At 40.2% G+C, this 15,160-nt stretch overlaps 1 protein-coding gene across 13 annotated transcripts in view; it reads right to left on the bottom strand.

Moving 5' to 3' along the window:
• lrrc7 (leucine rich repeat containing 7) overlaps positions 1–15,160 on the bottom strand; it is a 156,866-nt gene continuing 141,706 nt past the window's right edge. For 8 of the 13 annotated variants that reach the window (XM_033621600.2, XM_078168975.1, XM_033621596.2 and 5 more), the window contains 4 exons: positions 13,768–14,039; positions 12,889–12,981; positions 6,901–6,975; positions 1,257–2,457 (listed from right to left, as the gene is read on the bottom strand). In XM_033621600.2, coding sequence (XP_033477491.1) covers positions 2,347–2,457; positions 6,901–6,975; positions 12,889–12,981; positions 13,768–14,039 — 551 coding nt within the window. In that variant the 3' untranslated portion in view covers positions 1,257–2,346. Of the gene's footprint in view, positions 2,667–6,900; positions 6,976–12,888; positions 12,982–13,767; positions 14,040–15,160 lie in introns of those variants that run through there. The other 5 variants (XM_033621601.2, XM_078168977.1, XM_033621603.2 and 2 more) reach the window with 5 other exon arrangements.

The raw sequence follows: 15,160 nt of genomic DNA, 5'->3' as shown, positions 1-15,160 counted from the left end.
AGGGTTGGGTGGGTACCTGTGATTAAGATCAATTCTCTCAACCACAGGATTAAACTGTGCCATTTTGTGTCCCTTATATTGAATTAACTAAAGTCTAATGCTTATTAAGAGGGCTGACACAAAATGGGCACAGGGTGACACTGTCATGTCAAGTAAAAGCAAAGGACAGCGAAGGATGTTGTTTTGCTCTGGATGAAACATCAGATGTTTTACAGAACAAAACAAAACTCACCGCCATGAAACGTCTTCAAGACACGTGTTGCATTTACACGAAGACAGAAAATGAACCTCTTCGCTCTTTTTCCATGGTTACTTCTGTCATAAAGCTTCTGAGGCATTATCATGAAGGTCAGATTTTATAAGACCACACTGACATGACTCCAGAAACCTCACGCACAATCTCAGTTTCTACATCTGAGCCAGCATTATTTTCTTTCCATATCCGCATATCATTTGGAACATTTACCAACCAGGTTGAAAAATCTAAATTCCCATGTACACCTAGTGTTAACTAGCATCTCCTCAGGTTACAAAAGTTACACTGAAATTTCAAGTGTAGCCAAAAGCCTTTGTGGCACAGACCAGATCATTTCCTGATTGTCTAAAAAGGGGAAATCTGGCTGACTGCAGATTTACCCATTAAGACAGTAACACTGTATTATACCTTACTGATTCCTGTAGGGACATTCTCTTTCCTCTTGCTGCTTTCTGCGGGGAGGCCAGAGGTCAGGACACTTCAGCAGAGCAGTTGCTTGGATTTGAAGGCCAAGCCAAATGTCACTAAAGCCTCGCTGCTGCTCTCACTGTGTTCAGATCAGATCTGGGCCACAAAGAGGTAAAGCTCTGATGTTTCGGGCCTGTGTAAATACAACCAGGGAGGGGCAGAGGGTCCATATGGCACCAACTGTAAGAACATCAGTCTCACTGACACTCAGTGGTATAATACATCTAGAGTCTTCCACAGAGTAGAGAACTCCAGAAGCCAACAGAAAATGTCTGGCTGACAGTGACCAGTGACATGAAAGCATGCTGTGACATTATCATACAACTTAAACAGCTAAAAAAGGATGAGACATTGCCTTAACAATACTAGAAAACAGGACTTCAAAATATGGCACATATATAATATGAATAATGTTACAGTGTGTGTGAGTTTTTTATAGCAATTGAATTGTAAAATCAGGCTAGAATATAGAGGGCTTCATTATGAACAGTGCACAGCGCGCACCACTGCATATGTGTTGTGTATGGGGGCACATATGTCTACATTATATGTGTTTGCCTGTTAGCTTATGTGCATGGCAGTGTGTGTAAACATTAGCATGACTTGCTCAATAGATGGCACTGTAGGACAGGTTAGGCTCTGCTGAAAATCTCAATGGGTCGAGCCTCAGGAGTATTGCTTTAGCTCTTTTCGGCACAGCTGTGCAAGCAACAGTTTTAAAAACAAAATCAAAACCAAAGAAAGAGTAGCAGTAATGAACTATCAACAGTGTTTTCTTTACAGAAGAGAAAAAAAAAATCAGTGTTATACTTTAGAAAATTGTCCATTTGGAGAAATAATCCCTGTATGTTCATAAGAGAGAATTCAGAATGTGGTTTATCGACAATATTTATATTAATCATAAACTTTTAGAGCTGTCTGTCCAGGCCCCAAGGAAAGTGCAGCTGTAGAAAGCCGCAGCTCTATGTATGTACACAAGGCAGAAAATCTTAAGTTTTCAATTTCTGTACACAGGAGGCAATAATACCTGCAGAACAGAACAGGAGACAGCAGAAAAGAATAAAACACAAGACAGTGAAAGAAAGAGAAGAACAGAGCAGGAGACAACAGAAAAGAAAACAAAGAAGAACAATGAAGAACAGGGAGAGTGATTCATGTGCTACACCAAACAAATCATTAAATATCTACCATGGACAGCAAAATAAAAGGCAGTGGAGAGAAGCAAAAATACCCCAGAATGCTAATTAACCAAACAAAAACTATTCAGACTGACTGATCAGGTGACTGCCTAATTAACAACCACAAAATCCAAACTGCAGCAGCCCTGTAGGAACTCAAAGAGTCCTCTTGTGGTCCGTCCAGCCGTCGATCAGGTCCCTGACCGCCGGTAGACAGAAGAGCCGATATGTTTCCTATGGTACATTTGGCACTAGTATTTGCCTTTGGTCCAGCAATAGGCAAATAAATGTCTGTGTGTTCCCCTAAAAAGGTAAAAAAGGCGGCTCATTTTTCAGTTCCACAAGCCTCCAGCGGAGGGCAGGTGGGGTGGCATGGGATGGCGATGAGCAGAGTAGAGAAGCGTTGTTGTGTTTTGTTTGTTTGTTTGTTATAAAACTATTTTTTTAGCACGTGCTGCTGTCTCTCAGAACCACCAAGTCCACCGTCCGCTGGAAACTCTTCAGCAGAGAGACGGCTGTCTCGTGCTCCATGTGTAAAAAACTATGTCCGTTAGCCTGCAAGGCAAACATGCAGCACAGTCAACAGCATGTGTGTGTGTGTGTGTGTGTATGTATAGAGGTATGTGAGCTGCAGTATTTCCATACATATGTCTATGTGTGTGTGTGAGTGTGTGTGGAAGGATGGAGGGTCACTGCCATCATTATCTCAGTAACACATCACTGTTGGGGAAAAGAGAGAGAGGAGGAGGAGCTACACAGTCATGCTGTAGAAAGAGAGAAGGGGTAAAGACAAAAAAGGGCTTTTAGATGAGTTCATCCAGCTAAACTGTACATCTGTGGAGAGAAGATGAAAGGGGAGGAGGGGGGAGGAAGACATGATAGGAATGGAGGATGGGGGGTAAATATATCAAGGTAAAGTGCTGGCATCTCATTTTGACCTCACAGTACAATCCTCATGGTTCTTTTTTGGCTTAAATCTAACACAACTTTCAAATAATAGATAAAAGATCATAATAATTTGACTGATCTAAATGGGAGGTGGATTTGTTTCAATAGCTATTGTTTCAGGCCTTAGAATGTACTCATGTTACCTGTAATGCTCCCATGTTTGCTTCACAATTTATATTTCAGAGAAACAATCTAGTTGTCTGAAAGATAACATATTGTAATTCATACTACACATTGTAAACTTTCTGAAAGTATCAGAATACAATTTAGAAAAGTTCCCAACCTTTAGATCCAAATCTTATCCAAAGTTACTGAATATAAAGAGTGATTATGCAGTAAGACTGGAAGCAGATCAGTGCAGATATGCATTAACTGACCTGGAAATATCTAAGTGGCAAGTAATGATTGTAGTATGATGTACAACTTTATTGTGAGATAGATAATTACACATATATTGTGAGATGGCACTCAGGTTGTGGTACTCAAAGCACCAAAAAATATCTATTTTCTTTCTACTAAACTACACCTGCCAATTGACCTATGGTTAAGTCCTGCCCTCAAACGCGATGAGCCAATCACAGTGCGTATAGCCATTCCCATACACTCGGACATTCTCTGCCTGGACATCCATTGGAATGCATTACAGAAAGTCAGTTTTGTTTGGCTTTATGAGCTTTTTCAGAGATTTGAAGTTTAAAAATGGTCAAACGGTGTGCATGGGGTACATGCAACTCCGACACAAGGTATCCTGAGAGGCTGGGCGACGAGGTGTATTTTTTACCCTTTAAACCACATCTCAACTGAGAAAAGTGTCTCCTTTGGATAAAGTTGTGTGGTAACATTAGACTACAACATCAACTCAACGTGAATAAGATTAATAATGATGTCTACATCTGTTTTAAGGTAAGTCAACATCGTGTTTCGTGTATTGTCACTTTGCTGGAAAGACATATAAAGTTATCTTTAACATCTCCAGCTAACGTTAGCTAAAGTTAGCCTAACGTTAGCTGTGTTGTTCATCATGTCACCTTGTTTGCTGGGAGTTCATTAGCCTATTTTGTTCTAGTTTTGTACTTTGTTGATCGTACATCATTGTTAGCTGTTGTCCATAGGGCTCTAATTAAGCTAACGTTAACTTCTGGAGCTTAGCTTCATTAACTTCTGTAATCTGTAATGGCAGAGATAACAAAGGTTGGCAAACGTTATGCTGAATGATTCAGTGTAAATACTGTAGCACCAAACTAACGGTGAGACACTTTTGGTAAAGATGGTAAAAAGGCCGTTATCCTTTTTTCATATTCTGAGCCAAAAACCTTAACTTCACTGGCACTTAAACTTGTTGTCTTTGATGGTGACGGCAATGAGATGCGGTTTACAAGCGCACACTGTGACCTGTAAATTTTGGCTTGTAATTTAAGCTTTTCATCGACCTTCTCAACAATAAAATGATGAATATATCCCTCCAATGCGTAGTTTAGGCCCTTTTGGTTACTTCTCAATGACATCTGATTGTTATGTCCCCAAAAAACATCAATTGCCTCCTGCAAAATGCCATGTACTGTGACACCTGCAATAGCGCCGGTCACTGAATGTTGATAGTTTGTCTGGGTGAGTGGAGGGGGGCGTGGCTTAGCCATAGGTCAATTGACCTTTCACTGAGCCCTGTCCCTTTGTGATGGTCCAACAAGCTGTCACAGTAAGCATGGAGCCCACACTGTAACTAACTGCACTCCCCGAAGAAATATTATTGTGGACCCTATGGGAACAGGTAGCGGATCGGAAGATCTCATGGACAAACTTATGGAAGACTGAACCACACCGCATGAAGTTCCTGGTTCAGTCAGTGTATGACGTCCTCCCCAGCCCATCCAATCTCTTCCATTGGGGCCTGGCAGATTCTCCACTCTGCCCACTCTGCCAAAAACCAGGTTCACTGGAGCATATCCTGAGCTGCTGCCCAAGAGCACAGGGAGATGGGCACTACCGCTGGCACCATGACCAGGTGCTGAAGGTCATTGCAGAGGTCATTAGTACAGCGATCTCCAGCAGTAGACAGCAGCAACCGGCAAGGCAGTCCATCGCTTTCGTCAAAGCTGGGGAGAAGCCGCAGTAGCATCCGAGTTAGACAGGGGGGCTGCTGGCAACAGCTCGGGACTGGCAGCTGAAGGTCGACCTGGGGAGACACCTTAAATTCCCAGAGAACATCACAGAAACCACACTCAGGCCAGATATGGTACTGGTATTAGAAACATCAAGACAAGTGGTCCTGCTGGAGTTGACTGTTCCCTGGGAAGACCGGATGGATGAGGCCTTTGAAAGGAAGAGGGCCAAATATGAGGAGCTGGCAGACGAGTGCCGAAGCAGGGGATGGCGGACCCGATGTAACCCTATCAAGGCTGGATGCAGAGGATTCGTCAGCCAGTCTCTTATTAGGGCACTCAAGATGCTGGGAGTGAAGGGACGGCACACAAGGAGAGCCATCAAGAACATCACTGATGCCGCAGAAAAGGCGTCAAGATGGCTGTGGATCAAGAGGGGAGATCCGTGGACAATTAAAGCCACTTAGACATAAGCCGGGGCTTGATCAACCCCGGCTAGGTCGCCTGGGTGAGGGTGTATGATGTTGAGAGACCCGAAACACCCAATGACCCCAGGATACATCACTGATGATGTGTCTAAGTTGCACCAAGAGGTGTTTGCTAGAACCCTGCTTCCCTTCACTGGTTCCTGTACAGCAGGGTTGGTCTTTTTTTCATTGTTGTAATCATTAAAAAACAAAAGCAGCATGTGTATACATTCAGTAGGCTATATCTTCAGTAGCTAGCTAGCTAACACTTTCCAGGAGTTGATCTCCAGGTAACGGTGTGCCCCAGGCACAACATTTAGCTCCAAATCCACAACACCAGCCTGAAAATGAAGGAAATCTGAAATGAGAGTCAATACAGCTCAGCTGTGTTGCTGTCAGACCCTGGTTTGAGCCAGCTCGATGCTACGTTATGATTGGCCAGTCTTTGTCCAGGAGTTGGATTTAGCGAAGGGTCAATTGTATCACTGCAAAGAGGGAAGTGTGCATCTGTCAGTTAAGAATGCTATTAATGTTTACATCTTGTGCTGTCAAGAGCAGGAACCTCTTCTCCATGAGTAGATGCACGCTTCCTTCTGTGCGGCGATACAATTAGTGGGTGTAGTTCAGTGGAAAAAAAATAGTTCCTACATGAAACTGCTCACAACAAACTCTGTGGATTATCTTGAGTAACCAGGTCATGATTTCTGAAAAGAGACATTGCTATTGAGTTTTTCTGTTAATTATTTTTTTCGGGGTGCTTTGAGCACAACAAGCCAAGTGCAATCTTGTTCCATTACATTCAAGAGTGGGCAGATATCTCCCTACATTCGGCAACCCACACCAATACAATCCAGACTGATTAATAGCACTCCACATAAGAGGAAAAAAATGTATTTGTGGTTATTTTTTTGTTGGGTGAACTGTTACATTAAAGTAAGTTCAGCCTTACTCATGTCTTCTAAAATGGCCTTCAAATTGTTTCTTCATTTGACTTTCAAGTTGTCAGTTTCATAGTACTAGTGATAGTAACAGTATGAATAACATTGTTTTAGGCTACTCAAATCTCCCTGTGATATTTGGCTCAACAGCTTTAGGGTGTCACTGGCTATTGATGAATGAGAGAGGGATGGTGGGGGTCATGCCTGATTTCTGGACCAACAGGTACACACACAGAGGCAGAATATACAGGTAGGAAAATGCTGATACACTCTTGTATAATTAATATAAACACCCAGTTAGATAACACCTCCTTGTGAGTTTGCGATCAGTGGCTCAGTCACTGTAGCTTATTAATGTCTGTGTTCCTCTGTTAGTGAATAGAAAATGTCCAGCTAACTGTAGTGCATCAAGAGCACAATACTTCCTCTTCTCTCCTACTGAATGCTCTGCCTCGCTGTTGCAAAATTAGGGAAGGGTTAGGGAGGGAGAAAGGGCAAGATGTGGCTGTTTTCTGGCCCATTTGATGACAAGTGAGAGGATGTTACCTGCAGAATCTTGTCTCCGGGCTGCAGGGCGGAGGCAGCGGGCCCGTCATGCTGTACCCTAGTAACAAAGATACCCTATAAGTCAAAATGATACACCGTTAGGACAACACAGGGACACGATGGTTTAGAATCTTTGCCTTTCTCATTCTCATCTCAATATCCACCCCCAATCCCCAAATAAATCACATTTCTGCCAAAAATATACAGGCAGTTCACCAATGCATTCTCTTTGCTCCAAATTTAGAGAGGCATGCAAGTCATGATGGATTTTAATCAGTTCAAGTACTTGGATTTACTTGTTATTAGCGTCTACTTTAAAATTTACAGAAGCTGAGTTATACATTCCTCCCAAAAAGACACATGTCAGAATAGTTTAGATGCTGTTTATACAGTAAGGCCTTTGCATAAACATGAAGTTAGAAAGAGAGAAAAATAGATATACAGTAAATATATAAAGAATAGGGGAAGAAAAATAGGTGTGGGATGGGTACCGACTAGGGGTAAGAAGTAGGTAGCGGGGAGGGCATCAGATATTTCATCTCCCGTCTTTTCCCTAAATAACCCAAGGCAGAGATTGTAAAAACACCAACATCTTTTCACTGAGAGCTGAAAGATGTTTTTGAACACAGAAAGTGTCGGACAATGCAGCTGTGTCGACTCAACATGGTTCAACAGGTTGTGCACGTGTTGAACACACAGTGGTGAGCTTAACAGATAAAGTTAACAATACGATGTAGTAGTGACAGTGCAGTGGCACCTTCATACTACAGTGTATGAGTGAATGCAGAAACAAACACATATATTGAATGTTAAAGAAGTGTGTATGTTAGAAGTATTAGTTTAGTTACTGTTCATCCAACACTGGCATTTATACAGTGAGCCTCATATGTGTATATGATCAGATAATTTCCATAATGTGACTATGAAATGGTTTGAATCAATGCAGTTCATGCAATCTATGTATGACAACACACTACAAACACTGTTATTTTGATCTGGCCAGTTAATTTTAGTATTTAATTAATGTCCTTCACATCTTTGGAAGCCCATGTCTGCCAGGGTGATGAAATTTAAAAAAAAAAAAAAAATCCTGTAAGTCATATAAATGAGCTAGTATCTCAAAATAATTACTAAGTATTTCAAAATAATGAGTTATCATCTAAAAATAATAATAAAAAAGATACTAAATCATTATTTTGAGAGTCTCTCATTTTTTTTAGAAACGTTCTCATTATTTTGAGGAAGTTTCTCATTATTTTATGAAAGTTTCTTAATATTTTGAGATACCAAGTCGTTATTTTGAGGTGAGTAATTCATTATTTTGAGAAAGTTTCCCATACTTTTGAGAAAGTTTTCCATTATTTTGAGATAAGTAATTCTTTATTTAAAAAATGTTTGTCATTATTTTATGAAAGTTTCTCATGTTTTTGAGATAGCTTTTCATAATTTTTGAGATACTATGTCATTATTTTGAAGTAAGTGATTCATTATTCGGAGAAAGGTTTTTATTTTGAAAATTACTCATTACTTTAAGAAAGTTTCTCATTATTTTATAAACATATTCTCATTATTTTGAGAAAGATTGTCATTATATTGAGATACTCAATTATTACTTTGGGATACTAACCCATTATTTTGAGATATGTCTTTTTTGTTGAAAGTTTCTCGTTATTTTTAAAAGTTTCTCATTATAATAACTTACAGGATCTTGTTTTCGTTTGTTTGTTTTGTTTCATCACACTGGTAGAAACACATCCTTTCAGACACTGAGAAAGTGGAATATGGAGCTCACTGTACATTACAAATGTGATTGTTAGCAGCTTAAACCTTCATAGCATTAGTCATAATGATTAAACATTTATACACTATAAAGCAGTTGCACACAAAGCTGCAGTTCCTTGCAAAAACCATCCATCTTCAAAACTTCAGAATTTTCAGAAATTTTGAAAAAGCAGTCTGTTTTTTTGTGGTACAACAAGGGTTTTGCAGCTCAGCGATAACATAGATCACTGTTTCCTCCCAAAGATGACAGGTGATAAGTTATCGACAGCAGCTCAGTGTGCAAAGACAGCATTTAGCAACAGCAGGAACAGAAAATTGGATTTTCAAACGATCATGACCCAGATCTGATGAAAAAGTCCATGTTCTGCTCCTTAAAACCCTGTCTTCTGTTCTTAAACCAAGCCTGAGAAGCTAATACATCAAAGCCCGGGATCCCACTCCTGTCAATACGGGAACTGAGTCACTGTCTCCGCTCGCTGAATCCTAATTAGTCAGGAGTGAAACTGACCCAGTGGCTTAGAGTGCCACAGCTAGTCTTTTAAGTCAAACTTAGGAGATCACTGTCATTTCTTTTGTAGAAACCTGATAATGACTTCTGGCAGATTTTCACAAAGGGTTTTAAAATGTTAAGAAATCAATGGGGAATCTAAACTTTGATGCAACCTGTCAGATCCTTTCACGGAAACTCTTTTATGAGAAGTATGTTTCATAAACTGTCAATCAATCTGACGACTTTCTTGTGTCTTTGTGTCTATACAAAAAAAAAATTCAAAGATTACATCTTGAAAGGGTTACGATCTTAAACTTCTTTGTTGTTTACAGTAAAACATTTTTTTAAGTTATGAAAATATACTGTTAAATACATTTGAGGATGATAAAAATCTACAGGATTATGTCAAATTTAGGATTATAATTTGTGTCACTTGAACATCAAACAAATCTACATTTTCTGAAGTGTATTATTATTTAGTCATTATAAAAAACAGAATTACAGAATTTTGTGGCACAATTAAAACGAGATTTCCACTATAAAAAGGCTGCACAAAAAGGCTAAAAAAACATAAAAAGGAGACAACTTTTGTTTGAATTTAAATGGAAATAAGTGAATTAATTTTCCAATTCAAATTGACAATTTTGAAGCCACTTTAAAGATAATACTGCTCCAACTGTATTTTAGTGTTTTACAAATATTAGGGATGCACCGAATATTCGGTAACCGAATACATTCGGCCAAATATTGCAAAAAAACACACATTCGGTATTCGGTGGAATAAGTTAAAAGCAAGGCCGAATAATAGCGGTGTGTTTTGATAACGCAATCAAACAACGTGCCGTGACGGGCGGAGTGAAATGTCGGCAGTGTGGTGATTTGCGACTAAAAATAGTTTTGAGCGAGCAAAATAGGCTTAAATCATTCAGCACGCTGTGCGAGCAGCCTACAGATTTCAACCAGTAGCAGAAACGAAAGGCAAATCCCACCAGTTGTGGGTTGAACGGGGGACACAGACACAGACAGCAATGTATTCCTGTCAAATACGGCAGCCATCGGCTTACCGGCGACGGACAAGTCGGCTCCAATAATATCCTCTTCTTGGCGTGTGGACTGCCCAGAAGTACCTGAACAGCCGAGCCAGCCGAACACAGGTATGTGATGTGTCAGAGGAGAAACGAGCCGTTCACAGCCCACAAACCTCACCGCACTTTAGGGACTGTTCTTTACTTATGAGGGGGAGGAGGGTGGCTGGTTGATTCTTATTTTATTTATTTATTTTATTTTGATCCCCCCTATGTTCATCACTGATTGATGCTGTTTTTGAAGTATGAATAAGTCAATAAGTAATTTATTCCATTGAAATATCATTGATGTATTATAGAAAAGAGATTTATCTTTTTATAAATGACAAAAGGCACATCTGCCTCATTTTTGCTGTGGTATCGTGATACTACTCAGAACCATGATATTTTCATTGGTATCGTACAGTGGGTCCCAATATTGGTACCGTGACAACACTAATCTGGAGGGGGTTCATCTGCAAAAACTAATGAAAAACTGATTAACAATATTCGGTATTCGGTACTCGGTATTCGGCCAAGCTTTTAATATTATTCGGCTTCGGCCACAATTTTTCATTTCGGTGCATCCCTAACAAATATAAAGAGCACTTATAAATGTGGGCTACATCTATGTTCTTTTTGACCAGATAACTCAGAGGAAGGGTGCAAACAACAGTCTGACCACAGGGGGAAGCCACAGTCCTGTGGAACAGCCGTGGCTGTAGCAGGCTCTAGGGATCAAAACCACAGATGTATAATTTATCAGTCAAGCTGTTTTGATTCACAACCCTTTTAACTATTTACACTCTGGCTCAATTTAGCCTTACGTGTGCCCTTAATTTACATTCAGAGAAAATTAAAACAATTTATGTAGCTTTAAACCTCGTTACATCTAATCTGACTGAAAGAGTCACTAATGTTTATATAGACAAACCAAAAGGAGTTCTCATAAATGGGTCGTTTGTTTGATCTAAAACTGCTGATGAATCGGCTCTGAGTTGACAACCACTGAAAAAATATGAAAGCAGCCTTCAACTGCTTCAGGAAGACGCCTCACATGTGTGGATGGAAGTAACAAGGGGGCCAGAGGAAGAATAACGTGATTAAAGGGACGTTTTGGTGGTGAAAAATAAAAGCTGTTTTTGTATCGTGCCAACTTCGACAGGAGGCAAATATCCTCCATGAGACTGTGAGGGAGCCGCACGTGAGTGTGGGGTCTGAGAGGAGTGGAGTAGAGATACAGTTCATATAACACAACATTTAGGGCATCTAAATGTACATTTCACATTAGAACATTTACATTTTAAACCATACATACTCCCATGACTAAAAACATTTGTTAAATGACATCACTGCAGATACCCAGAAGATCAGCAGCTGAGTGGCAGTCACTGTCACTGTCACTGTCACTGTATGATGGTAAAGGTAAATATTTTATTCTAATGTGAAATATAGCAAACTGTTCTGCAATTTTTATTAATCTGTATTAACATATCTACATTTACATCCACAGTTCACTTTACTTATGAATAAATACTGTATATATAATGTAATTACTTGACTAAATGTTTAGGAGAATCACTGGAGAGTATTAATGACGGAGAAACTGCGTCCGGTGAAGCTTTATGGATACGAGTAGGGATGGGAATGATTAAATAACTGTACTTGTCAGCAACTGAGTCACTCGTTGTCTACTTAAAACTTAAGTTAAATGATGAATTGACAGTTTCTATATTAGCGCTTCACACCCCCGACTTAAATTAATTCACCATTTGTCACATGGGCTGCACAGAGGCTGACTGTTTTAAAGAAGTCTTATTGAAGGCTTTCTATTTATAGAGCAGCTGTCTCGTCAGTTACTCAACATCTGAATAACAGTCAGTAAAATCTGCCATACTTCCCATCCCGAGATCAAAGCGTTTGAACATCTAAAATCACCCACGGTGTCCCAGAACTAAAGCAGCCTTCCTAAAATAGCTGTTAGAGCTCCGTGAGCAGCATCGCTCTTTTGGACTGACTATAGCAGCATGTTTCTAGGACAGACTGCTATGTGCAGGAGGCCTGGGGGATCTGCAACCCCAACAGGCTCTCGGCACAGACACACACTGACAGAATCAGTCAAACTCAGAAGTAGAAATGATAAAAGAGTTTGGCATATCTTGTAATGAGACATCATGTATGCCATGTGGGTACAAATCTATTTCTAAATACCGAAATATTCAAGTTTGTTGCTCCAAGAGACCCAACAGTGATGAGGACGCTGTAAAAATGAACCAGAATCACACACAAAAAACTAATCTTTATCAGGTGATAAAAGTGCTTCCTGTACTATGAGTCCTAATAATACAGTTTGCCAAACTCAGGTTTCATTTCTATGATGTCTCCGTTCCTGTTTGGTGACGCTAAGAAGCCTTTCTAATATTTCAAGAGGCTTAATTCCATATTTTCTGACTTCTTTACCCCTTCAAACACGTAAACTTCAATTAGAAGTCTGTAGTATAAGATGACAGACTTAAAGTTAACCAAGTTAACTGCTGCCCCACAGACAGACAGACAGACGAAACACTGCGGTAGCAAGCAGCAGTTTCCATGGCAACTCTGAGGTAAAGCCGGGGAGGCTGTGATTGGCTGGCAGGCCGGGTCGGGTCGTACCATGTCGGAGGGTTTGAAGGGGTTCCCCTGGCCGCTGATGCCACCAGAGATACTGAAACCAAGACCAGGGTTCTTCTCTATTCTCACACACAACTATAGAGCGAGAGGAGGGAGAGAAAAAAGAAAGACAGAAAAGAAAGAAAGACAAGTGACAGTGAAATACAAAGATCATAATCTCTACACAGAGTAGATAGACAACATGGACAACGGGTGCTTTCATGTGATGTGTGACATGCTTTGGCAGCTATATTGGAGGTCCTCAGTTCTCTGGCAACAACAATCGAACCACAAATATCCTTGTCAGAGTATTTCTCTTTGGGATAATGAAAGCCATCTCATACTAGGAACGGGAAGACAAAGCAGGAAGATCAGCTGATCTGGGTGGTGTGAATGACTTTGTGTTCTTACCTCAACTGGTACACTGATTTCCATCTGTGAAATATCTCAGATTTAGAACGACGCCTCCGTGGCTTTTTCTAAGACTGTTTCCTCTAACAAACCGTTGCTGTTCGAGGCTAAAATTAAACTTACACTTCGCAGTTATTTTAATATTTTGTGTCCTTTAGTTGACAGCTTGTTGGCCTTATGTGGACCCCTCAGATTCCACTTGGTAACCACCATGTTCAGTTATTGACACATCTGATCTGGTGAGTTAGTTTACAGTTCTACCATTTATGTGTGCATTTGTCTCAATTTGTTCACTTCATGTTGTATTATTATTGCACCATAGTCGAATGGACCTACATCCACAAAACTAACATCCTTTCTAACCTGGTTAGTATATATTGAGGCATCATTTGAGCACAGCCCATTTTCAAACAGACCTCCAAGATAGTGCGAGATGAGAACAAACAGACAGATGGACAGACAGACAGATACCTGTTCCTGGAAACCATCCGTGCTCTTTTGGCCTTTGGTCTGCAACAGGCAGCGAGCGCTCTGAGGCCGTGGGTTGGTGTGGGTCATGACAACCTGATTGCTATGGACCATGCCCTGGTTACTATGGACCATGACCTGGTTGCCGTGGTACTGAGGGTTGGTGGCCGGCTGATGGGATGTGTGGGAGGAATGGGGGTTGTACTGGGGTTGGTTCCCAGATGGGGACATAGCCATGCTGGCGCTAGGGTAACCCTGTCCAGAAGCAGGATGGCCTGGACGGGGAAAAAAAGGAAAGAAACCGATTAAAAATTCCTATAATTGATAAATGTGTGGGCTGTTGATTTTAGACACATGGCCCATGTGTGAAATTTTACTCTGACCGACCAATGTGCTATTACTGGGTAATTGCAATTTTTAAATTGTAAAGTGGGGCAAATTCATTGACCTTTTTATGCTACAGTACCTTGAACTGAATTTAAGACAAATAAAAAAACTAAAAAATCTATCAGTACAAAACTTTTTGGAATAAACAGAGGCACACCAGGATATGCTAACTGGCTAACAAATGCTAATGGTAATATCTGGGCTGTTGGTGTTTTATGAGCTTTTATTACATCACTTTTTACCTGCCATGGAAACACACAAATACAGTGTGTCGATGACAGCTGAAAGGGGGCCTATTATGCTCATTTTCAAGTTCATACTTGTATTTTGGGTTTTTAATAGTCTGCACCATTATTCAGCTCCTCCAGGATCTCGCGGCAAAAATCCCTTGAATCTGCAGCCAATTTTGTCAAAAACTGTGATAAAAATTGCGGAATTTTTATGCAAATTTTTTTGCGGGAAATTGTGGCAAATGACAAAATTTGCGGCTGATGACAAAAGGAGAAAAAAAAAGTGTGTGTGTTTTTAAAGAAAAAAAAAAAATACTACCTCCACAAAAAATAAATATTGAATATTGTAGCTCACAAACCAGACAATGTGACTGTAAAACAGCATGTAAGCTCTTCTGTAAACATAACATTTTAATACATTCAACACATATTGTATGCATTTAAACAGTGCAAATTCTTATGTCAATACAGTGTTTCTCCATACTGCAATGCCATTAGCGCATTTGATGACGTGTCTGATGACGTTTCAAATGACGTTGCATGCACGACGACTTCCGGTCAACCGGAAAATGCGGAAAAATGCAGAAAAATCGTGGGACTTTTGAAAAATCACAAGGCCCCACAAATATTGTGGAATTTCGTTGAATTTGCATTAATTATTGTGAACGCAAGATCGTGTTTTTCTGGAGGGACTGATTACTGCAGCTGGGGGAATGACTGTAACGCAGTACGTTCTACTGTGAAAATTCACAAATCAAAGCCCCTAAATCAAAATTTTC

This window comes from Epinephelus lanceolatus, chromosome 6 (genome assembly GCF_041903045.1).
Source record: "Epinephelus lanceolatus isolate andai-2023 chromosome 6, ASM4190304v1, whole genome shotgun sequence".
In the NCBI taxonomy this organism is placed as follows: domain Eukaryota; kingdom Metazoa; phylum Chordata; class Actinopteri; order Perciformes; family Serranidae; genus Epinephelus; species Epinephelus lanceolatus.
The sequence above is the reverse complement of the archived record's forward strand: the minus strand, read 5'-3'. Positions and strand labels throughout refer to the sequence as shown.